Source organism: Chrysemys picta, chromosome 7 (genome assembly GCF_011386835.1).
Source record: "Chrysemys picta bellii isolate R12L10 chromosome 7, ASM1138683v2, whole genome shotgun sequence".
Classification (NCBI taxonomy): Eukaryota; Metazoa; Chordata; order Testudines; family Emydidae; genus Chrysemys; species Chrysemys picta.
In genome coordinates, this window is record NC_088797.1 from 10,195,724 (window position 1) to 10,222,123 (window position 26,400).

Consider the following 26,400-nt stretch of genomic DNA (forward strand, 5'->3'; position numbering starts at 1 on the left):
GCTCCTGGCTCCCCACTGTCTCTTCTTTAAAGCTACTGTGTTATCAAGAAAGCTTAGAAATAATTTAAACAGCTTCTTTAGTTTGAAGTCTATTGTAAGTTAAATATTGAATTTTAAAATTTTTGAAACAAATTTAAAGATTTCGGACAGATATGGGGTAACCAAGAGAGGATATGCTCCTAATTCAACTTAATGGAAGGAAATCCTTGCAATTTGTAACTAGATTTTAGAATAGCACAGGTGTTAAAGCTCATTTAGACAAACAACAGTAACTAGTACATGTCATATTCGGAGACACTGAAACAATGCGAACGGTAAAATATCAAATCATTAAGATGAACATATAGTCTCTCTGCTTTTATTTCAGAACACCAAACTACATGCAAAGTTTAATATGACATATAAAGAAATAAAAGTCTTTCCAAAAAAAAAAAAAAAAAAATCCTAAATCAAATTTACTACTGAAAATATACAAGAGACAGTTCTGATAAAGATTAATCAAACATGCCCTTTCTTTATACTTTAACAAAAAAATATATATTTGAATTTTTAAAAATAAATATTTCGATGTATGTTCAGGATTAGATGTATAGTTTCTTGGAGATGAATTTTCATCCAAACATATCTAGTTTAAGAAAGTAGTTCTAGTAACACAATCTTAGAAAGCAATTATTGAAGCGAGTCATTTGATTTTAGAAAAATTTTGTTTAATTAATAATCCTCATTAACTGCACAATTATAATTCATAAATACAGATGAAGTTGTAAAAAAATTCAAAGGGAATTTTTATTTATAAATTTAATTAATTCCAATGGTTGCTTCTTAATATACTAAATATGTGGAAATCAGTGCAATCTGAACAATTTCCAAACAAACACACCAATCCAGTAATACTCAGTGGAGTATACATTCATTTCTACTTTGTAGCTTCCTTTAGTAAAAAGAACTAACTCAATAAATCTTTGGTACTATAATAAAACATACTGAAACCTCCAATAATTAATATAGACAAAAACACACTTGGAGTTAAACATTGTAAATATTCACATTCATGCTCTAAAATGTTAATCAACTTCATTTTTCTAAATTAAAAACAACCTCACTTAAGGTGCCACCATAGCTTGAAACTAAATACAGTGGGGGTTATCTGTTTGCACTGAAGCCAACAGGAGTTTTGGTACTGACCTTTATGGGTGCAGATAGAGGCCAAATATGATCAAAGCACGGTAACAAAAGGATCTATTTAGTAAAATGTGTTAGAATTGACTTGTGAAACTTTTTTTTAGTGAGTGCACTGAAAAACTTCATAAGAAAGCATACAAAACTATTTCAATATCATCTCCTCTAAAATACGAGGTGAAGGGTTTCCTATTGAAAGATCTCTCATTCTAGGCTGAATGTGTTGTTTTGAGATAGCTTAAATTGAACACTGGTTAACAACAACTCACAGAATTTAAGACAGTCCCAATACAAATGTGTTCTTTGTTTGCAGGATCTTATTCAGTGATTATTATTTATTTTTACAGTGTGTGTGCTATTATCAGTGCAAGACCACATGACTTGATATTAGAATAACGCAGTGCAATTTCTCTCTCTCGGGACAAAGACAGTGAGTAAATCTTAACATGATAGGAATGTTTCAAAACAGATATTGAAAACACATGTTTGACCAAGCCAGGATTCCTCTATGTACAGCAAATCTAAAAAAAGCAGCATATCATGTTTGTGCATATTTGCATTTTACTAAGTACAGTACGACTACTTCAAAAGAAAGGAAAATCTACTAAATGTAACAAAACAGAAATACAAATACAGTCTGAATGAAAGAAAAACAAGTGGCCAAATATTTTTTTTTCCAACAAGGAAACTAAACTGAGAATGTACAAAGCCAAAAAAGGAAGGAGCACCATGTTTAGTAATCAAGGCAACCATTTTCCTCATTTTGACTAATAATGGCCCAATTTGAAAGCATTAGAAACAAACTGAAAATGACCAGCAGATGTGGTGCTTCTGCCCATCCATCTCCCTGCTTAGACCACTTCACAAACTCAGACTACAAAGTATGAGTTTTTTACAGGGTGCAGTTAATGTCTTCTACGTCCACCTTCAAAAGCATGATGCTCTCTGTGAGCTAAGGGGGGAAAAAGGAAAAACTCAAGTTTTACATTGACTATATGAACAAGTACTAAATAAAAAGATGCTAAGGGATGGAGATTTGGGGACTGAGGTATATTTTAATGGATAAAAAGTATTCCTACTGTTGCTTTTACTGTTAGTAAGAAATAGTCTTTTTTTCAATTAAGGCATTAAGCTTTTTGTTACAACTGCCTATACACTTAAGGCATAATGCAAGATCTAACATGACTGTACTTACGGGCCTGACCCTGCAACCCTTACTCATATGGATGTGAGTTGCTATATCAGGTCCTAAGTAAATTTCAGTTTTTTTGTGCTGCAGCTTGATACAAAACTCCCATTGATTTCTATGGGCTTTGGCTCAGACCCCTGGAGAGATTCCCCCCATTCTCTTCTCCTTCCCAGTCCAGCACCATGAATTAGCAAAACAGCACTCTGACTTCAACAAAGGCAAGAATTTCACCCAGAGTCCTTACCTGGACGAGCTTACAGTTCAAATTAAGATGAGAACAACAAGAGAAGACAATAATAAGGGTGAGTGATAAGGGAGGACAAGAGAAAAAACAACCATTTTACTAGTGTGTTTATATAGAGCTTAGCAGAATTCCCCATCCTGACTATAGTTGCTACAACAATACCAATAAATATATTAATTAACAATAACTCCTAATCTTGAGGGTTATGTGGCATTTTTTTATTATTTCATTCGCAGACAAAAAAAAAACCATTCTAAATCTTAACTATGAAAGTCATCCTCACTATTTTGTACAGAGGAAATAAAAGCTCCAATAATTAGAAAGTAAAAATCCTCATGCACCAAGCGATACTAAATTTCGGAATGTTAAAAATTCAGTCAGTCACTTAACAAGGTTATCCTATAGCATACATCTCATCTATGATCACTTTCTCTAACAAAACCTGGAAATCCTGCTATGAGGAAATAAATTGACAAGATACTTACGCTTATAAAACACTGCTTTAAAGGAGGTGTGTGGCAGAAGTTCATAGATCTTTTCTAAAACTGTTGCTTCACTTGCCAAAGATGCATTCACATTCCAAACTTGAACAACATCTTCACGGTCACGAACACTGACACTAACCCCTATTACTTCGTCATCTGTATAGAGGAAGAAGTGTTGAAAAAAATCATCAGTTTTTCAAAAAGGGAGAAGAGTCTATACTGGCTAGTTATGCTATGGTGGAACATTTTTTACAAAAAAAATCAAACATGAAATGAAGAAATGAAAAAGAGCAGTCTAGAATGATCATAATGGTCCCTTCTGGCCTTAGAGTCTATGAGAATGAAGGGAATACCGATGTAGAAACCATATGTATGCTTACTTGCAGCAGTTATTGTAAATAGTACCTCACAGTGAAATGGTGCAGTTCATAAACAATCTATAGCTATGGCTTTAATTCTGTGTTGCAGTAATATAAGGAACTTATGCTGAGGGACTAAAAAATCTGTCACCACGATGTGGGAAGCTTTATTTTTCAAAGTGTGATGGGAGACTGAGACAGTAAAGTTTCCAGAATGCAAGCTTCAATAGGGCTGCCACACAGTTTTCCCAAGCAGCAGCAGAATGAAATTAACAAGTCTATGGTCAGTTTCACACAGCTACTACCAGTATTCAGAACTCTGTTCTCTACTGCTGAATTAGTGAGATTGGGACAGAATTCTGCACAGAGAATTACGTGTAAATGGCATACATGCTTTTTCACTTCCTGATGTCAGCTTAACTATGCATAAGACTGAACAGACACAGATTTAAAAAAGTTTCTTACTGTGGAAGGATGTGGGTCACCTTTATTCTGTTTCCTATAATGCTGAAAGTTGTGCAAGCAGCCAGAGAAGTATATTATCTGTGATACTAGCTCAACAAACCCTTGCTGGAAAAAATCCAAGACAACAACCAAGCTAAACACACAAAAAAGAGAGGCAAATACTACTTTTCTGCTCTACTGTACTGATCAGGCTGGAGAGAAATTCCCTGTTTGAAAGGTCTTTGTTGAACTGCATTATGGAGATAAGAAATCAAGTTCTTTTCTACTGAACGATAAATCAGAAATGGAACTACTTCAAAATGTAATATTCAAGGCATGAAATAAACATATGTCTAACCAGATGTTTGTGTTTAGGACGTATAAATGTAGTTATAAACATATATTTTTATCACTCCTTGATCAAACAGAAAAGTTAGCTTAGTAACAATTTTTGAGCATTTGTTTCCTAGCTCAATAGACTGACAAGTTAGCCAAGCATTTGCCTTCTCCAGTAACTATGGACAATTCCTGTAACTCAGCCTTATACTCTAAAATAGACACAGACCTCTACCAGTGTTTGATGACTGGAATATGTAAAATGTGATTATATGTCTTAGGCAAGATTACACTCACAGCCCCTCTGCAGTCCATTCCCAAATAAACCATGCAACCTCAAGTATATTTTTAGGTACTAGATTTAGTTTGAAAATATGGTCATTAAATTATTGCATCTGAACAATATCATTTATTGGGTGAATGTAGTGGTTCCACTTAACAGGTAGCATATTTCAAGTACAAATTTTGTGTAAAATTAACACTAACAAGTAGTTTGATTCAAGTGATATCAAATGAGAAAAAGGGTGGTCCACTGATTAGGGTGCTAACCTAGCACTCAGGAGAGCCCACTTCATTCCCAGCTCTGCCACAGAATTCCTTTGTGACCCTGGGCAAATCATTTAACCTCTCTGTGCCTCCATTCCTTATCTGTTAAATGGGAAAACAGTACTTCCTTACCCCACAAAGGTGTTGCAAGGATAAATACATTAAAGATTGTGGGGCATACAGATACTACAGTAATGTGGGCCATAAAAGTGCCTAGGATGGATTCTCAGCAGTAATGATACAAAGCACCCCATAACAAGCAAATGGATGCCTGCTGAGACTTCCAGAATCCTGGCACCATGGCATTAGTATTAAACTATTAGAACACCTGCTGATACACAGATGTTTAAAACCTAGAACATTTGCCAGTCCCCAAAGGATTCAAGCTGGGCCATTGGAGGCAGGCGAGAAAAATAATATAGAGCAGAGGTTCTCAACTGTGTGTGTGTGTGTGTGGGGGGGGGGGGCATTGCAGCCTCCTCAAGCTCCAGCGGTACCCCATGGGACAGAAGTCCCGAACCCTCAGCCCCATGCCACCCCCACCGTGGCTGAAGCCCAGAGCCTGTTGGGCCCTGGAATTTTTATAGCATATTGGGGACAGGCGGGGGTGGGGTGGAGAAGGAGGGGACAGGCTCAGAAAGAAAAACATTAAGAACCCCGATCTAGAACTAACTCTGTCCCACATAGCTAGCCAGGAAACCTTGTCTGTCCTTTTTTGACCTGTGTTCATGACAGGGAGAATAGGCATGCCTATACAGTAAGTCCTCACTTAACGTTGTAGTTAATGTTCCTGAAAAATGCGACTGATGTCATTCAAGCGAAATGATGTTAAGAAAATCCAATTTCCCCATAAGAATTAATGTAAATGAGGGGGTTAGGTTCCAGGGAATTTTTTTTCACCAGACAAAAGTTATATAGTTTTTTTTATATATATATATACACACACACACACACACACACACACACACACACACACACACACACACAGAGTATAAGTTTTAAATAAACAATTTAATACTGGTATACAGTGATGATCATTGTGAAGCTTGGTTGAGGTGGAGGAGTCAGAGGGTGGGATATTTCCAGGGAATGCCTTACTGCTAAATGATGAACTAGCAATTGGGTGAGCCCTCAAGGGTTAACTCTCACACACTACTGTATAAGGCGGCAGGAAAGGAGGAAGGGCAGACAGAGACACTGTGTGTGTGTGTGTGTGTGTGTGTGTGTGTGTGTGTGTGTGTGTGTGTGTGTGTGTGTGTGTGTGTGTGAGATGTGCATTTCCCCTTTAAGTATGAAGAGTGGGGTCAGAAATACACTGCCTTATTAATTAAATCAGCAAACTGAGACCGGACTGCAGCTGCCTGGAAGCTCCCTCTGTCGTGTGTCCCCCCTGCTCTATGGAAGATGGGGTAAGCGGGGTGCAGGAGAGGGGGAAGGGGGACACCCTGACTTTAGCCCTCCTCTTCCTTCCCCCCCACACACAGCAAGCAGGAGCCTTGGGGAGCAGCTCCAAGCAGAGGGCAGGAGCAGCACATGGCAGTAGAGGGAGGGACAGCTGCAATTGCTAGCCTGCTGGGCAGCTGCTGCACAAGGTACTTAGGGGAGGCTGCCAAACTACGTTAGAAGGGAGCATTGCACAACTTTAAACGAGCATGTTCCCTAATTGATCAGCAACGTAACAATGAAACAATGTTAACCGGGACGACTTTAAGTGAGGAGTTACTGTATGCTGTGCCAAAAGTTTTAAGTGTTGGATGTTTTAATATTTTGAACAAGAACCTACTGCTTGGGACAGGGGCTTAAAATAAATCTAAAGAAATAAAAAGAAAGCACTGTAAGAAAATGATCTCTTTACCTGCTGCAGAGCAATCTGTAAACTGTTCCCCAATAGTTGCCAGCAATAACTCTTTCCAAACTGCAGACTAACAGGAAAAAAATCAGTTATTATTCTAGGTTATTGATCTTTCAGTGTACGTGTTAGGTTTACTTGCTCAGTCTTGAGTGCAGTTTCTGAGGCTGTGTGTTACAAGTGCATCTTATGTTATATTATTCTTTCTTTCCACAGAGTTGGAGCAAAAATTTATAACACTTATAATAAGTAGCATAATGTGACATTCTTCTATTAAATGTTTAAATAAATTTACCTTCTCTAAATTTGTGTCTGGGACTCAAACTAAATAGATTAATTAATGTAAAGTACAAACGTAGATTTCTCTCAAGTATTTCTCCTGCTTATGCAAGATAAAAGACCATTAAACTGCATTTGTGAACACTTGTTTCTATCAAAAATAAGTACTATTCATTTTAAGAAAAGAACTAATCTGTACTAGAAAAATTGATGAATTTATATTTAAATCTCATGTCCCGATTTTCTTTTGACTATGAAAAAAAAGTTTTTCAACAAATTCAAATGCTAACTAGAGAATTATAATAATAATGAAAAAAGTCTACCTATTACACAGTTGTCTTTGACTATGTTAGACAGATGATACTGTTATTCCTTTTTGACATTTGTTACTATCTAAGCCAAAAGAGCATTCAAAACTTGGAACCCAGTTGCTGATAAATCATATGCAACTCCGGGCTAATAAATTCAATAATATGCTCCAAGGTGTGTGCTTACAGGGAAATCATCATATTTCTGGAGCATATGGCAACATCTATCTTTGTCTTTACAGCCATAATGACTTTTGCATATGCTGCTTTTAAGCAAATCATGGCCTCGCTATTATTTCAATTTAGTTTGTGCTTTTTAGTACTATTAAAAATGGGAAGAAATTAAAACACAATAAAGTTAAAACCACAAAGCACAAACACAATGAGCCAAGAAAACTTTCACTTTGTTTCTGAACATTTTATCCACCTTTGAAGATGCAAAGAATTAGCATAAAACATTTCATTGGTTCATTATCAGCCAATACAAGGTACTGTCTCAATCTACAGTAAGGAAAGATAAATTGGAGGTCATGCAACACGAAGCAGTCTGAAGATGTCAATCTGACAATCTTTGACATGATGTATTTTTTCTGTCAATGGAAAGATTCATATATGTAACCTGCAAACTCTCATTACCAGCACAGAGCATAAGCCACCAGGCATAAACTCACTACTGTGAGTTGTCCTATGGTCTCGTGCATAGGAAGCATTTCATTCAGTAAAAAATGTTCGCAGGATCAGGCTTATGAGAATAAAAAGCACATTAGTTGGTGTGTTGAAAAACTAATATTATTATGCAGTACCTTTTAGTACTTATGGCAGTGAAGAACATGACTGGCTAGAGATAGGCACAGTGTGATCCTCACTATTTAGGCCCAACTCCTAAAACACATAGGTAGAGGAGTATTGTTATGCACAAGTAGTTCTACTGGGGCTACTCACATGTGTCAGTTTTGCAGGACTGGGCAATCCTTAGTGCTCCAGCTATAATTAACTATTAACTTTCAATCATAATGACAATTGTTAAATTTTATCTTGTGTATCGGTAAGTGAATAAATCAAGTCTTGAGATGGAAGCTAAAAATTACCAAATAGTATGTCTGCCAAACAGAGATGCCATATGAAACCTCTAACTATAGCTTTTATTTAATTAAAAAAATATTGTCAAATATTGTTATAAGCAAAAAATCAAGTATTGAATTATCTACACTAACAAATTTTCTCACCTTCTTAACATAAAAGGTATTAGACTTTATAATGGTGTACTGGCATCACTCAACACAGTTCAACAACCAAACTAAGAACTCCACAAAAGGATTTTTTATAAAGAAAATTGTCATCATTTTATATATGGAGATTAAGCTGAAACCCTGACTAGTCATTTCCAGATAGAAATTGACATTACATACCGTACTTTCTTTAGGGACCTTCATTTTCCATATACCTCCTTTGGCGTTGCTTTCCTCTTCCCTGGTTGTGAGAAATATGTCAAAGAAAACAAACCATTCAAATCCACATGTAGATAAAGTGTACATACAGTGTGCTTTTCACAGTATGATACAAATTTAAACTTATTTATGGGGTTAATTTTTCCAGGACAATCCCATTTGAAATTTGAGCACTAATTCCAGGTAACAAGGCTTGTGCTAGGTATTCTAACACCAGAGAGAAATCATTCATTGTTCATGTGAAGCACACCTGTCGACATCCAAACCTTCTCCTATGTTGTGTCTGTTAGGAAATGATTCTATTTTCCCTGGTCACAGGGCACTTTTGAAATGGCTGCAAATTCTTAGAGAGCACATGACCACAAAACATGTCATGGTTTATTGTGGTAACCTCATCCTTCGGCAGTTCATTTCTTCTCAGGTTCTTGCTAGTGAACACAGGAACTTGTACATATTTCAGTTAAGTTCTGTGATCACTGGAAATTAATTGTCCTTCAAAAAAAAAAAAAATCAAGTGATCTGGAGTTAGGGCTGACAACAATTTTAAACCATGCTTCATAATGCTACAGTTATTAGTTACAGCCTTTTCCAATTCATTCTGTTGCAACTAATTTATAAATTTGAATTAGTGTTTTCAGTCACAGCTCCACAAAAGAAAAAGTGTAAGAACCAGTTTTTAAAAGGTGTACACTAATATGTTCAATGTACAATGTCTGAACTGCTGAAAATTGTTTGCAGCCTCTAAAGATTTCCCAGCCAAAATGAGCTTCCATCAATGGGGGTGAGTTCTGAGGGAAGGCTTGGGAAGGACATAAATCAAGGAAAGCACATTTTTAAACACCAATAAAAATAGATTGATATTTATAAAAACATGGCCATAATTAGCCAAAAACCACACTTTAAACCCTAACTAATCTGAGGATCTCAACAAGACCTTTCTTTCCTGTGCAATAATTTATTAATACTTACTAAGACGACAGTGACTTAGTGATTAGATCAACATTGCACATTCCTTTCCTTAAATACAGTACACTGAATTTCTTTGACAGAGGGAGTTTTGAAATAGACCTGCATCATCTTCAGAGGTCTCTGAACTGCACCCACCTCAAAATCACTGACCAAATCAAAACTAAACATAGAGAAGAACAAAAACAGAAAGTTCTCTTGCTTATCCTTTGACATTGTCAGTGAAGATATCAAGACTGGTGTACACATATCCCAATGTCGACATTTACTTAAAACCAATTTAACCTACACTATTCAGCAGTAATATCTTTCAAAAGGAGTTCTTGTGCTTACTCACTAGTCACTTGAACCTACAGTAGTTTGTCAAAATTCAGTGAACCGTTTTATGGTCTATTGTTAATATGTAAAGAATTGTAATTCGATCACAAGCCAAACTAATAAAAAACCGTGCAAATAAGTAGCAAGTCTACTCAGCAGGTTCCTAATCCATCTAACTAAAAAGTGCACGAACTATATAAATGGGAAGAGAAATTAAACTCAGTTTATAAAGAAAAAATTGATGGTTTATAGTTTTGAGTTTCCATTCTACGAACAATAAGCTATCAAATTGGAATGAGCTGCAATGTAGTGTTACAAAACTTGATAGTCAATCTTCTCTGATCTAAGCCTATAGGAACGTGTGTGTGTATGTCTTTAGGTATGTGTATGTTTGTGCATAGATGGAGCATACTTGGCACAGTGAATATTACCAACGAATATTAGTCCCTTGTATTAATGTCCCCCCATTTTGTGTGGAGAGAAAAGAAAAATCAGTAAATTAAAAATAATTCAAATACAGCTTTTTCTTAGAACACTTGACTTTAAACAGGATGTATGTTTAATTCAGGATTTATTATTTACATGTATAATCAAATATGGACAATTAATTTGTAGCCCATATTTCCACATGCTAATTTTCAATAAATGCTTGATTTAAGATAATTAGCTTTTAAACTGAACAAGATCTTTAGTGACATATGAAAGTCACTTTTGAATCCCAAGTCAAGCTGATTAATGGCAGTACAGTACAGACATGCAACTCTCTGATCGCTCTTTCCACTCATTATTTATTATTTCTACAATGACAGAAGTGTCCCTAGCCCCAGGAGCTTACAGTGATAAGATACTTACCAAAGTGGCCGTCTCTCTCCCCGCATTAAATGGTAACTGCATCTCAGAGGCAAATTTGTCACAGCAGGGATATTATTATAGACACTCCAGAAAATCTTAAAAAGGGAAAAAAGGTTCTAGTATCATTCACGTATGACAGTGAACTGTATACAGATTTACTTGCTTTGCTTATACTTCATAAAATTATCAAGATTCTCTCTCATAGAAAACTATAATTTACCCTTGTTATGTATTTAAGCTCTTTAAAGTTCAAGCTCTTGTCACAATTTCACTTTCAGCTTTTTGTTAAAGAGAACATAATTCAGAAGTGGTAATATTTTAATTACAAGCCACTAAAACTATGACAAGTTGTGTCCTATTCGGAAGCCACTGTTGCTTAGCAAATGCATGTTTCTATGAGAGGTGAAGGTGGAGAGAAGGGAAACAACTGTTCTGTAATGAAGTTCCCAAAGTGCAGAAAACTCCACACTGGGTGTCCTCATACGTGAATTTGCAATAGAAGTAGCAGCTCTTAAATCTAATATTTTAACGGTGGCTATGTCTACACTACCGCAGTAAGTCGACCTACGCTACGCAACTCCAGCTACGTAGCTACGTGAACAACATAGCTGGAGTTGACGTACCTTAGGTCAAGCTACTGTGGGGTCTACACCGCGGGAGGTCGACGGGAGAAACTCTCCCGTCGACTTACCTTACTCTTCTCGTCAGGAGTAGAATACAGGGTCGACTGGAGAGCGATCTGCTGTCGATTTGGTGGGTCTTCACTAGACCCGCTAAATCGACGGACAGTGGATCAATCTCAGAGCATCGATCCCGGATGTAGTGTAGACCAGCCCCTAGTAGCATTCTGTATGTGCTGAAGAGATCTGTGCTGTATCACAGCCTCCAACCGACACCTTTTTACCCTAACAACACAGCCTTTGATACTAAAGCATAATGACTGTGAGAAAGTATATTAAATATTATCTAAATCTGAGTTACAATGGAACATATATCCAAAGTGTTTGAGTAAAACTTCCTTAACATGCTTTTTAAAAAGAGATAAACACTTATTCTGTCTATTTACTAAACTAGTCCAATACCATAAAACAGTAATCCTCTAGCTCTTCTGTCTAGAGATTTAGATCACACTGCTTGTCATGGTATCGTGCATCACAAGATTACATTATAGCTCTTGTGAGCATCATGCCTAGTTGGTGATCCACTTATTTTGTCTGAGATCAGGCAGAAAGAGTACTGCCTACAACAAAATAGGATATACCATGGCAATGCAAGATTGGGGATTTCTGAACAGACCAAGTAGCAAGGGAACCATCAGACTCTACTTCTCAGCTGCAGGTAAGAGAGGAAGCCACCATCGAGGGGATGGGGTGGGAAAAGAGCAGGGTTAATCCCATTTAGCCCCCAGAAGTGGTAGTGGGGATTGGAGGAGAACAAAGATCCCTCCTTCCCAGAAGACAGGTAAAGGAGAAGCAACAAAGATGTTAAGTCATTATGTTGCATCATAATCATGCATTAGTGCAACTTTACAAAACAAACTTTGCAACATTATGATATGATTCTGTGGCTCTCTGCAATTCCATCTGAGAGCTACTTTGTTATCCAGCTGTTAAAAGTTGAGTACCACTACGTAAAGCCATGAGAACTGACAATGGAAAAGTCTGACAGAAAACAGAACTGGGTGAGTTTAGATTGATTGTCTTCTGTGCCCTGCTTTCACCAATCTAGTAGTAAGCAATAATCTGCCGAATTTGAAAGAATAAGGGACACCTTTGTGTCTACAAGGTTTTGGCTCACACCTATAATGTTTAAATTAATGGAGATATCCCATCTCCTAGAACTGGAAGGGACCTTGAAAGGTCATCAAGTCCAGCCCCCTGCCTTCACTAGCAGGACCAAGTACTGATTTTGCCCCAGATCCCCAAGTGGCCCCCTCAAGTATTGAACTCACAACCCTGGGTTTAACAGGCCAATGCTCAAACCACTGAGCTATCCCTCCCCCCAAAGCGTGTGTCTCTGTTTGCTTCTACTATCATGTGTTGGGGCATCCAGTAGGGTAAGGGGGAGCAGTGTTAGCACTGGTCCTGCAGGCCTAGGCCAGCTGAACTTGTACAGGCTACTATGTTCTGTACCAACTATCTTTGATGAGATAGCAAATTCTGAAGAGTACAGCGAAAGTCACTGAACATTTCTGTTTTTCACAGGGCAGTCATATCAGATATATGATAGTACATACTGAGGCTGAACCTATCAATAGACCAGTTATAGGCCAAGCTGTTGGCCTCCAATAATTCATCTAGTGGAAACAGCCTTCTTAGGGGACCTGAAGGAATTCTCTAAAACTTCAACAACCTGATGGGAGGAAAACAATGTAGCTCTTCAATACAGTAAGGTCCAGTTTAGTTAATTGGGTCTGGATTAAGAGTGGAAAAAGCAATGATAAGAGATGCTATGTACACCAAACTCTGGACTTAAGCAGTGCTCTCTTCAGTTGTCAAAGCGACAACCATTTCAGCCACTTTAGACAGGGGTGTACTTTTGCTGTTAAACTTAATTCCCTGGGGAGAAATCGCTACAGAAATCACCTGAATGATGTGCATATTCTCCTTCGTAGATAGGGCAACAGACACCTCCAACAGAGGTCTGCAAAGCACAACCACGAGCTATCCAATTGCAGCCTGTTTGCCAGAGCTCTGACCAATGCGCTCATTTTCTGAAAATTTCTAAAGCTAAGAGTGAACAGAGGAAAAGTGTGGCTGGGAAGGGACAACTGATACAAGGCATTAACTAAACAGTACAAATGTCAAAGCAGTTTTATTTCAAAACTAGCCACCAAGACAGTGTCCCTTTAAAGACAGGGTTTTAGCTTCATTTCCAAATTTCCTGGCTTTTGTCACACAGCCCTTGTAAAGCCCTCTCTCCTTGACACTCACCAGGCTGCGATATATGGGTCCCACCACACTGGGCCCAGATATTCTTAAGCTTCCCTTGGTCTGAGAAGGCTGCAGCACTCTCTCTCTCTCTCTCTCTCTCTCTCTCTCTCTCTGGCATACTTCCTGGGCACAGGCTCTCGGTCTTCTACCCCGTCACAGAAATTGACCCTTTTGGTCCAGTTGGCCTAGGCCTGGAGGACCAGTGCTAACACTGCTCCCCCTTACCCTACTGGATGCCCCAACACATGATAGTAGAAGCAAACAGACACACAGGCTTTGCCAAGGGTTCAAAAGCCAATCCCTCTTCAGGTAGCACAAGAATATACAGATTTAGACAAAACAATAAAATACCCCTCTCTCTGAACTCAGCTGTCAGTGCCCAGCCTCCCTTACTGCCTGCCAAAAAAAGACTAATGAGACCCTTTCTTTTATAACTTCCCGTCCCTTATGTCAGGTGACCCTCTCGTCAGCCTTGTTATGTGATAAAGTTCCCCCACTAGATGGTCCTTTGTTTCATTACTACCCCCTGAAGTTCAGACTTGAAAGAGAAAAAAAAACTCATTTGCCCTGAGCGGTATCCACCTATTCATCCAAGGCACTCCATATGAATGGGCAATCATCAAAGTTTAGCAACCCTCCATTGTTAGTCTTGTGCCAGGTGCAAGAACTTCTCCTGACACCTCCTGTGGGTTTTAGCTCTACAAGGAGGTAAAAGACAGCAGAAAAGGTGAACAAGGTCCATATTCAAAGGGGAGTTTGCAGTCTGACACAGATACACAGAGTCTCCAGTATCAACCAGAAGTCATAAGCTGTACATAGATCCCCCAAATTGCCACAACAGAGTTTTAGCCTCATATCAGAATATTCTGGCTTTTGGTGAATTAAAGCCAGACTTTTAACATTATGTAAGACAAACCGAACAACAGATATTTCATGCCTGCTCCACATTCCTAATAAGATTGTTTCCATTCAGAATACGAAGTACAAGTGTTACCCACTGACTTTTTGCAGATACAAAGTTATATGACAGGTAAAAGGGAAAACACGGAATGATATTATGTAGAATCTCTCATCTGCTGCAAGTGGTCCAGATACAGAAAAAAGCCTTAACATAACAAATCAGTTCACAAGAAAAAAAGTCACAAACAGAGTACTCAAAGGGAAGACTTCTGTGTACTATATCTTCCGTTGCTCATATAATAATTTATTACACTGGAGAATAGCTGGAGAAAAGGCAGACAAATACTTAAAGTAAATCAAGTTTCATGATCCAATTTAGAGGCACAGCCTGAGGCTCTGAAATCTTCTAGAAAGACAGAGTATCTGGCAAAGCAAGTGTATTACCCTGCAACTCACCCCTTTATGATCCCTCAAAACCACCCAGGAATCAAACACACTACCAATGAAATTCTAGGGAAGCCTAAGGAATAGCATATACTATCAACTGATACTTAGATTTTGTACCTCAGAGAGGTGAAAGCATGAGAATTACTCATCTGGCACATGGCTGTCAATATAACCTCACAACTTGAGTGTTATTTCTCGCGTGTAGCAATTTCTGTAGTTCTATTTTAATCTTACCTGTACTGTCTGTACTGTATAGATCTTCTTGAGATTTGATGCACATTCAGCTGCTGTGGTACCTGGAAGTGACCTAAAAAAAAGTTTATGTTAATAAAATACTTTATCCAAAAAATGATTACATGATGGTCTTAGCAAATGACTGAAACTTTTAGAAACATATCAAAGTCATACAATCAACTCCAATCACTATAAAAATTACTATAAAAGTTTTAAAAAGTAAAGGCTGAGCGTTCTTATGTTTAGTTTAATTTGAGAGTTGTCTGGATATTTTAAAAATATTTATGTTCTAATTAAAATGTACATTAAATATTTAAAACAAAGATACATCTGCTTGTTCTAAAAAGGCACCCACCCACTTTAATTATGCAAGTCCACTGGTCTGTAATTATAGGATTGTTCACATTTGCTAGATTAGTGGTGTGGATTTTGAGAAAGGGAAAGAGTAGTTTAGTGGGTTTCTATTTGTTTGTAATCAAAAGGAGTCCTCGGAAATAAGAAAAAATCCAGATCAAATTTTGAACCACGGGTACTGAGAGTGTCACTTTAAATCAAATTTCAGGGTTAATGTTTCTAAATTTCAACTTGATTTACATCTGATTTATCTTTGAATACTTTAAAATATTTTAATGTCCTACTTTAATGTTCTCTTAAGGAGTTTTAGCTGTATTAACTATGCAGTTCAAAGTAATAATTATGATTTTTTTTAAAAAAGGAATCACCTTTAATTTACATACACACCCCACTAGATGGCAACAGACTACAAACTCTCACAACTAATCTAGTACCTGAAATTTCAAAAACAAAACAAAAACCACACCAGATTTAAAAAAAAAAAAAAAAAAAGGCAGCTAATTTTTACCAACTCTTAGCTGTAATTTCTCTTATGGAAAACAAAAGCACTTTTAGTCAGATATCATTTTAAAAATGTCATTGATTACACAGAGATCAAGCAGGTAGATCCAGCACACAGGGCCACCTCTTTGGCTGCAAACCCAGCAGTTAAAATTGCAGAGACTTTACACAGGGTCTTGCAGCATTATGCTTAATTATTTTGAAAATACGCTGACATTCCACCAAAACCTTGATACTTAAATTCTCCTCCCCACTGTGCACAACCAAATGATGAAAGATAAAACAAACATACGTAGAGAAAAGTGAAGAGAAACTAATGATACAGAAAGTCTCCCTGCAAAAAACAGGCAGAGTTTACATTAACAAGAAGCATACAGTACATATGCACCGATGCAAGTATAAACCCTAACGGGTCAGCTCTCTTCTAGTTTTTCTTCTTGTGATCCATGCAATGCAATGCATTCAATGTCTACGCTGAGAATTTCAGATAATTCTCCCACAATTGACCTAATGCTGACACAGCTCCAGCATCAACAACAGCTGGAGTGGCAGCACAGACCAGACGCTAGCATTTTCACCCCCCGAGTTGTCTAGCCCTTGATGACATGGAGGTGAAACACCTTAGCTCTGTATATGTTGGTGTTTTCATCATTGCTATCACAGATACGGTTGCATTGTTGATAGCAGCTGCAGTAGTAAAGATACTATCTTCATCTAGTGAAGCCACAGGGCAAGGTCCTCAGCTGATACAAGTCAGTGTTGCCTCACTGAAGTAACAGAACTATGTTGATTTACACCAGATGAGGAGCTGAACTAACTCCTCTCAGCTTCTCCAAGCAACTTCCGTACTATTTTCATAGCCTTAAGATTTTAGAAGGTGAAATGCATGCAAACTCAGATGCAAAAGACTGCAGAAGCTTGAAACAAACAAGTAATCAGGAAAACAGGAGACAGTGAACAGAGTAGTCAACTGGCATGGCGTTGGAGACTGTGGACCTGTACTGGAAGGATCAATTACAACGGTGCAAATTCAGCACTAATAGTTTTTGCGTACATTAGCACCACAACAATGCACAGTGACCTAATGCAGGATACAAGAGTGGTGTATCTTGCAGGCTGAGCCTGAACAAGTAAATATTGTAGCTATTATTTCTGTGCAGCTCCGACAGTAGCAACAGCGTAAAACACTCAAACAAATATCACTGAATGGCAGGTGTGTATTTTCTGATATTACTACTGCTGGTGGAGCTGCACAAGTGCTGTGCAAAACTGCAAACAACTGTGTGCGCGGACAATACACGTTACGAGCATGACAGGTGCATGCAATGGCAAAATCCTCTAATGGACAGAAGGCAGAGAAGACAGCACAGTACTCTGTCTGGGTGTTTGTCTATCTTGCCTCCCAAATCCTGAAATGCTTTGTCTTGTTCTTTGATCTGGACAGCTCAAATTGGTCTCTCTCTTCAAACCAATGAGCGCTGTCAAAATTCTTATTTCTCTCTTCTTACTGGCAGTAATACATTTTACATTATTTGTGTCTTTAATCACCATTGGGTTAAAATTGTAACTTCATGTAAGTTATATTGAGAGAGCAATAAGGAGAAAAGAAAGATTGTATTTTGTCTGTTTGTGGAATACATGCTGAAGATACAGCTACAAAGCTGAATGTTTTTTTAAGAACGCAAAAGATAGCTTAGAACAATTATTTATTTTTTTCTTCAATGCAGAGCAGACAGCAACATATGTTTAACTATTTATCTGTTGATGGCAATGGCAAAGACATTGCATGGTGCTGATTGACCCAATGAGAAAACGGTGTTTAAATAAATGTTAGAACAGTTACACTGGTGTCACATTGTTTCTAAAGTAGTCATGGGTTCAGTACAATGTAGATTATTTTTAATGGGAGTGTGTTTTATAATACACTATGAAAATTTTACTGAAAGTGACATTCTGTCAGCAGATCTGCTAAATTAAAAAGAAATATTTGTCCCCTGAATGAATTATTACAGTGACAAATGAAGATTTTCTTCACATACACACACCACAACTTACTTTTCGAGTATTCTAAGTCCAGGGAACCTGGTCTTAATTGAGCAACAAAAATCATTTTCATGACAGAAAGATTTTTCTAATAAATGGAGAGCAGGCTGACAGTCAATATATTTGGCAATACACAGAAGTAGTCTCTGAGGCCAGAAGATTGCTTAATAAGGGTAGTAGTCATTGCACAACTTTTACTGCATTCACACAACTCTTTACTAATCAGTGTAAAATACTGGGGCTATCATTTGGAACAACGGTATTTTGTCTCTTCTCACATCTTAGAGTCTCTAACATTTTGTGCTTCTTATATTGTAATTCCATAGTCAAAAGACATGGGTGGATTGTTTTGTTTTTACATGCATCAGATAATGGTCTGAAACATTAGTTTTGACATGCTTTCCTTTTGCCCGTTTCCTAACTTCACAGTCATACATGGACATAATTTTGCCTTACTATATATTGCATCATCATCCCCACCTACGTTCACTGATGTTGCCGTTGGAGTGTTGTGATAAGACGAAAACCTATTCCCATGAAAGGTAAATAAACATTATGAAACTGTAAACTTCAGAAGCCAGCAGGGTGTCAGCAGTGGATATTTATCACATTTTTATGCCACTTCAAAAAATCTCTTGGGGAATAAAGAACGGAGTACTCCACTTTGGGGCCATAAAATCATTCATTTTGATAGCTACAAATCACATGTTCCAGAGAAACAACATTACAAGCTGGTAGAGAATAACAACCAACCACCACATTACTCATTTTAAGGTTTAGGTGGAAGACTATTCACTGATTATTTTTAGCAACTTGACTGACAAGTACTACAGGTGCTGTGTGGACAAGCCTGCATAGCGTATTTCAGCATTACGCCCAACTCTAGCAAATGACATCAATCTTCTGTCATGAGCACTAACACAAACGAAAGAACAGAAAAATATCTGAGCTGCAAAGAAAAAATTAACATTTAAAGAAAAGTGATCACCATAACTATATTAAAATGGCCCAGTAATCTTGGTTGAGTTGCTATCTAACTCACTTTAAAATAATTTTCAAGGTCCTTAAGAATACTCCTCTGTACTTCCACATTGTTTATTTGTGAAAAATTTGTTTTTCTACAAAAAAGCATGATTGGACTAGTGAGAAAGAAACTGTTGAAAGCCCTAAAATGCAAGCAATGGTTAATTTGGAAGTTTTAGCTTTGAACTACTTGCCACACTAAATGGAATTACACATTTGTTTATGGGACAGAAAAGAGTAGCCCAAGGCACAACTTGGAGATGAAGAAAAAGTATTCAAAATACAGTCAACAGCCAGAAGAATGGAGAAATGTCTAACCTTGCTGCAAAATGTACAGAAAACACGGACAGAATTTGGGGTGCCTTTTATAGTGTTTCAATACCTGGAAGTGCAAGAGGTCAGTCTAGATTATCAGAATGGTTCCTCCCGGGCCTTAAATCTATGAAACTATTAACTTTTGTTGTAGAATGCACAGGAAAAAAGTTTAGATTATTTATAAATTGGCACAAACAATTATGAAAAAAACAAACAAAACTTAGGAAACTCCTTTTTCTGTATTCTTCCAACAAATGATGCAACATCCAATTATACTGATTCACAAATTCACAGATTGTAAAGCCAGAAGAGACCAGTGGATCTAGTCTGACTTTCTGCAAATGAACTAATGGAGTCTACATACAGAAATAGCAGCCCTAAGGAGATTTAATTGCGCTTTCATAAAAAGAGTTTAATTCTGGAGCCTAACGATGATAAATTAATAGCTATTAACTATCCAATCACAATAGACTGTTTCTCTATTCAATTTTAAAATTTCCCTCATGGAATCCTTCAATTTTTGCTTCATGTTTGTTCTCACACAAGTTAATATAAAATTATCTAGCCCTTTAGTTACCTTTTTTGTGCCTTCTCTTGATAAATAAGGCCCTTATGCCAGAGAAGTTTAAATAGCTTTTCTTCTCTGTGAAAACACAGAGGAACAGCTGGTCTAACCCTAAAGTTATCAAGACTGTTCCTGTAACACTGATGTCTTTTGATTTACTTAAGGCTATCATCAAGTATGAAAAAGAGGAGGCCATTTCCCTGAATTCATATGATAAATGTGGCCCTTAGTACATTTTTCCAGATAACATCAGAGACAGAAAAGTTTTGCATCAGCTGACAAATTCTAATTTTAAAATGTACCCTTGACTTTCTTTGAGGTTGCTACAGTAGGCTCAAATCACTGCTCCCAATCATCTCCAGACTCCCTAGGGCTGTGTAATGGATGGGCAGAGCCCTGGTAGTCAGGTCAGTCAACAATGTAACAGATTTATGATGAATACCTCTAATATATCTATGTTATAAACTGGACAAATTGCACTGGATAGTGAAGATGTGAGGTTCTAGTCAGAGGCAGTGTGAGCCCCTAACAGTAGGGAAGCTGTCATAATTCAAGATTCAACATATAAGCCTCCTCGCTGTCCATTCAGGTAGACTCAGTACATTTTATTCTGACCAAAAGGTTCTTAGACACCACAGAGATGATTACAAGATAGATTAAGTTATGCTAGTTATAAAAGGCTTTCTTTAGAATCATAGAAATGTAGGACAGGAAGGGACCTTGATAGTCATCTAGTCCCCTACCCTAAACTGAGCCAGAACTAAGTATTATCTAGACCACTGATACTCAGACTTGTGAGCTGCAAGTGACTCTTTAATGTGTCTTTGCAGCACATGATATTAACCAATCTAAATTATTAACCAATCAGGATGCTTTTACTCTGTTATTAACCAATTGTAGTTGATAAAATAATAATACATGGTCAGTCATGTTGCTATGAGATATATATAAACTAAATATTTCCACGTCATACTGTTTAAATATGAATAGTACTATAGTAAATGAAACAATGAATTCTCACTACTGTGGCTCTTTTGGGTAAGGCTGATCGCTAACTTGGCTCCTGAACCACTGAGATCTGAGTCTGACTGATCTAGACCATTTCTGACTGGTGTTTGTCTAACCCAGGGGTGTCAAACTCAATTGCACAGGGGGCCAAAACTCAAAACTCGCGGGCCGAACAGTATAACCATTTATTTAACAGACTAAATATTTATGTTTTTTAACCATTAATATGAACCAAAATACAGGATATCATTCCAAAATAAATACATTTCAACTTAAAATATTTTGCTCTTCATAAAAAAATATCCTGTCAATACAATACATTCAAAATCTGTACATGCTGGAATATTAAAAAATCTGAAAATATAAATAAAAAATTGAATTTAAAGCAAAAGTATAATCATAACAAATCATAACATTCCATTTTCTTGTCCTATTTAGTCAGAGCCTGATACTTGGAGTCTTTTCTTTGCAACAAGTTCGTTTATGTTTGGGGTTAGGTTCTGTGTTGTGAAGATTCTCAGGATCGATTGCAGGTGTTCATCAGTGAGGCGACTCCTGTGTGACGTTTTGTTAATTTTCATCACAGAGAACAGCTGCTCGCACAGATATGTGCTGCCAAACATGGACAGGATTCGAGCCGCATGTTGGCGGAGCTGCGGCATCGCTTCAGGAATGAAGCGAGTGAACTGTGCTGGCCCCGCAGTGTCGTACTTTGCCTTCAGTGTCCCGTTACATTGCAGTTCTATCAGCTCCATCTGCATTTCTACAGGTGCGGTTTCCACATCGACTGCAAATGGGTTGCGAAGCAGCTCGAAGTTACTTTTCTGTGCCTCAAAGTCACTGAAGCGCCGTGCGAACTCAGTGCGCAGCGCGCTGAGTTTTTCAGCAAAGGTGGCATTTGGGAAAACTGTGGCACTTTCTTGGTTCCGTATTACTTGGCAACAGGGAAAGTGAGACAAGTTGCATTGGTGCATTTGTGTCTCCCATAAGCGCAGCTTCACTTGAAATGCCTTCACTGCATCATGCATATCGGTTATTATGTGCTCCCGTCCCTGGAGTTGAAGGTTTAAAGCGCTAAGATGCGACGTTATGTCAGCCAGGAACGCCAACTCACATTTCCACTTTTCATCCCGCAGAACTGTGCAGTCTTTCCCCTTACTGTCCATGAACTGGCAGATTTCCTCTCGCAGCTCAAAGTGTCTTTTGAGAACTTTTCCCCGACTTAGCCACCGGACCTCCGTATGATATGACATATCGCCAAACTCGCTATCTATTTCCCGCAGAAAAGACTGGAATTGGCGGTGATTTAAACCGTGGGCTCTGATAAAGTTGACGGTTTGTGTTACAGTGTTCATCACATGATCCATTTTTAGGACTTTAGCACTCAGCGATTCCTGGTGTATGATGCAGTGATACACTGTCAACTCACCGGCACAGTTCTCCTCCCGCATCTTTGAGCGCATCCTTCCCACCAGTCCATTTTTTTCACCACACATAGCAGGTGCGCCATCTGTTGTAAGTCCAACGAGTTTTTCCCACGTCAGTTTCATGTCGGTTACACTTTGAAATACATTTCCAAAGATGTCTTCTCCTTTCGTTGTCCCGTGCATCGATTTAATGTCCAGTATTTCCTCTGTTACGCACAAATTGGAATCCACACCACGGATAAATATCGCCAGCTGTGCAGTGTCAATCGCGTCAGTAGTTTCATCCACGGCAAGGGAGTATGCAACAAAATCTTTTGCTCTTTCAATCAACTGTGTTTTCAAATCAGTCGCCATCTCACAAACCCGATTAGCAACAGTGTTTCTGCTGAGGCTTACATTTGCAAACGCTCGCGTTTTATCTGGACAAAGGACGTCGCACACTTTCATCATACAATTCTTTACGAATTCCCCCTCGGTAAACGGCCGTCCTGATTTGGCGATCTCTTCGGCCACAATGAAACTTGCTTTCACAGCAGCTTCACTTTGTGATTTTGCTTTGGTGAAAAACGTCTGCTGGGATGTCAAATTCTTCTTCAACTCCTCTACCTTTTGTAGCTTCTGTCCTGCGCTCAGGTTTTTGAATTTGTTCTCATGTTTCGTCTCGTAGTGCCGTCTTAGGTTATACTCCTTCATTACAGCGATATTACTCCCGCAAAGGAGACACACTGGTTTACCTGCAATTTCAGTAAACATATACTCATTCTCCCACCGGCTTTGAAAGCCTCGGTTTTCAGAATCAATTTTTCTCTTGGCCATTGTTGGGGTCTAGCTTTGATTTGATATTAGCGTTGTATACATCAACAGACCGCGAACTTGAACCGCGGCTTGCCGTTGGCGGCAATTGCACTGCATCATGGGATTTGTAGTGTGTGTTATTGGGGCGTCATATCACAGGGCCATTAAAAACAGATATATAAAACGATTTCGCGGGCCGGATATAATTGTATGGCGGGCCGGATGTGGCCCGCGGGCCTTGAGTTTGACACATGTGGTCTAACCTGTTCTTAAAAACCTCCAAGGATGGAGATTACACAACCTCCCTAGGTAATTTGTTCCAATGCTTAACTACCCTGACAGTTAGGAATTTTTTTCCTGATGTCTAACCTAAATCGTCTTTACTGCAATTTAAGCCCATTACTTTTTGTCCTGTCCTCAGTAGCTAAGGAGAACAATGTATCACCCTCCTCCTTATAACAACCTTTTTTGTACTTGAAAATTATCATATTCCCCTCCTCCCCTTAGTCTTCTCTTCTCCAGACTAAACAAACCCAATTTTTAAAATCTTTCCTCATAGGTCATGATTCCTAGATCTTTAATTGTTTTCGTTGCTCTCCTCTGGGAACCAATTTGTCTACATCTTTCCTGAAGTAGGATGCTCAGAACTGGACACAATACTCCATTTGAGACCGTAACAGTGCTGAGTAGAAGAATTAATTCCTGTGTCTTGCACACAACTCTGCTGCTAATAATCCCTAAAGGATGTTTGCTCTTTTTTTGCCACAGTACTACATTGTTGACGCATATATAGTTTGTGATCCCCTACAGCCCCCAGTGCATCAACAGCCACTTTCCGAAGCATATGGCAAGAGGGCTCATCACGCTTATTTACCACCAAAAAGCTGGTGGGTTTTGTGCATGTGGTTCTAAGAATCAGTGTATTTTATATAAGACGTTGATGCACTGAGATATATCCTTGTGCTCTCTATTGTCCAGTTTATGCACCAACTTATTATAATACATGTGCATCAGTATTTATTGTGTTTTAGTTTAGTACTGCAGCAAATATCAATTTTAAAAAATGTTTATGGGGGTGATTTTGCTAGTTATCACAACTATATTGCTGTTCAATAGGGGGTTGGCAACCAATTGCCCATTGTTAATCTCCCCTAAATCTTTGATGCAATACTAAAATACAGGACAGCTTTCCAGCTCTTTCCGTCCAATCATCTTCACATTTTCAAAACAGGTAAAGCAAAAGTGCCATTCACCTTTCTGTGAAGACCAGAAATTAATCTTTATAGCTCTTCATTGCTAAATTCTACGTATTAAGGAACAACATAATTTTTAAGCACCGAATTACAGAAGTTGAAGGATAAGACTAATATTAGGCCATTTAGACCATCTACCTGGCAACGAAGGATTTATCCTAATTTTAATAATAGATGCAGACAAAAGCAGATATTGACAACAAAATGCCTTGAAAATTGTTTGTGATGGCAAAACGGTGCCTTTCATTTGCTCCTCTCTTACGGAAGTAGTTACAACATCCCTTGCCACACTCCTATCGGTTAGTATACTGTTTTATTCCCTTATAAGGTGGAATATACAAAAAGTCTCTCTCATACTTATGTGAAAAAAAATGTACTATCAACAATTTTATCATTAATAAAAAGTCAGTAACTAAAATATTTACTTAGCCAATAAGACACCAATCATTTAAATACAGGATGTTTCATGCTTTTTGTTTTTGGGTCTGGTTATTATCTTATTTCACTTCTTTATATAAGTGATATTTTCTTTTAGAATTCTATGAACAACCTACTGATAAAATAGCATTACTCTGCTAGATGCCAAAAATCATGGACTGAACAAAGACACTGGATTTATGGCTTATTACAACAACCTGTATTCCCCTCTTTTTGTCTTATGACTGCAGAGGTGTTAACATGCCACTCTACCTTGAACAGTCCCTTACAATATAAGCTAAGCACTTATGCTAAACAATCTGTTCCACCTTGCATTTTGCTCTGAGGCTGGGTGTTCCTTTCCCAAATACTGCATGGTCATCAGGATCTTAGCAGGGGGGAAATTAATGCAATAAGAAATAAAGGAGTTGCCAGACCACATTGGACCAGCGGTCCACCTATCCTCATATGCTGTTGTTGACAGTAGGCAGTACAGTTGCTTGGGACAAAAGTGTAAGAAACCTGGCATTTTAAATAACTTGCCCAGACATGAAGGTTTTTTTCTTACCCTGAGCAGTTAGTGGTTCCTTATTATGCCTGAGATATTAGGATTTATATCCCATTTTTTATTTTCTAATGCTACTCAGGACGTTCTCACTATCAATGTCTAACACTGAATTGCAGCTCAGACATTTATCTGCAAGAATTAAGGGTCAGATTTTCGGACGTGCTCAGCACCGACATAACTCGGCTCCCACTGACATCAATGGGAGTTTTACCACTGGTTTCAATGGGAGGAGAGTCAGACCAAAGTTGAGAACTTCTACAAACTTCACCCTAAATATTTAGATGCAAATATTTTTGGTCTAGCAAAGCAAAATATTTACTTCCAAAATGTACACTAAGAGGCACCCACTAGCAACCAGCCAAATCTGGTAATCCAGCCTGAATATAGACAAAGAATGACTTCAAACCACTAAGACTGTCACGATGCACTTGCTAAGCTGAACATTTTTATATTACTAATGTTTTTCATTGCAAGCCACCTGTTCATGATCCTAGATAGCTGAAATAGATGCCTACACAACTAAAGGTTTGCTGCAGGAGAAGCTATTAAAAGTTCTAAATTGTTTCAAATAGGTTATATCCACAATTGGATAATTTCAAAATGGTCACTAAAATACACAGATTTAATTGATTGGTGGAAATATTTAAAACTATATTTTAAACTTCTTTATTTGTACTTACAAAGCTCATAACAATGCTAAAGGGAAAAGGGAAATCTAAATTTTTGACAGGATAAGTGCTGTATATAAAAGTTTTCACTTCCCTGGAGTGGATTAACAACATTGCACTAAATTTGTCAATGTTTAGTCACAAGAA

The 26,400-nt window shown here is 37.9% G+C and overlaps 1 protein-coding gene across 1 annotated transcript in view; it reads right to left on the reverse strand.

The window, feature by feature from the left end:
- Positions 1-342: 342 nt before the first annotated feature.
- EIF4E3 (eukaryotic translation initiation factor 4E family member 3) overlaps positions 343-26,400 on the reverse strand; it is a 32,902-nt gene continuing 6,844 nt past the window's right edge. The window contains exons 2-7 of the mRNA XM_005309097.5: positions 15,317-15,389; positions 10,803-10,897; positions 8,628-8,688; positions 6,638-6,704; positions 3,098-3,253; positions 343-2,131 (exon numbers count right to left, since the gene is read on the reverse strand). Of these exons, the coding sequence (XP_005309154.1) occupies positions 2,085-2,131; positions 3,098-3,253; positions 6,638-6,704; positions 8,628-8,688; positions 10,803-10,897; positions 15,317-15,389 (499 nt within the window). The 3' untranslated portion in view covers positions 343-2,084. The remainder of the gene's footprint in view (positions 2,132-3,097; positions 3,254-6,637; positions 6,705-8,627; positions 8,689-10,802; positions 10,898-15,316; positions 15,390-26,400) is intronic.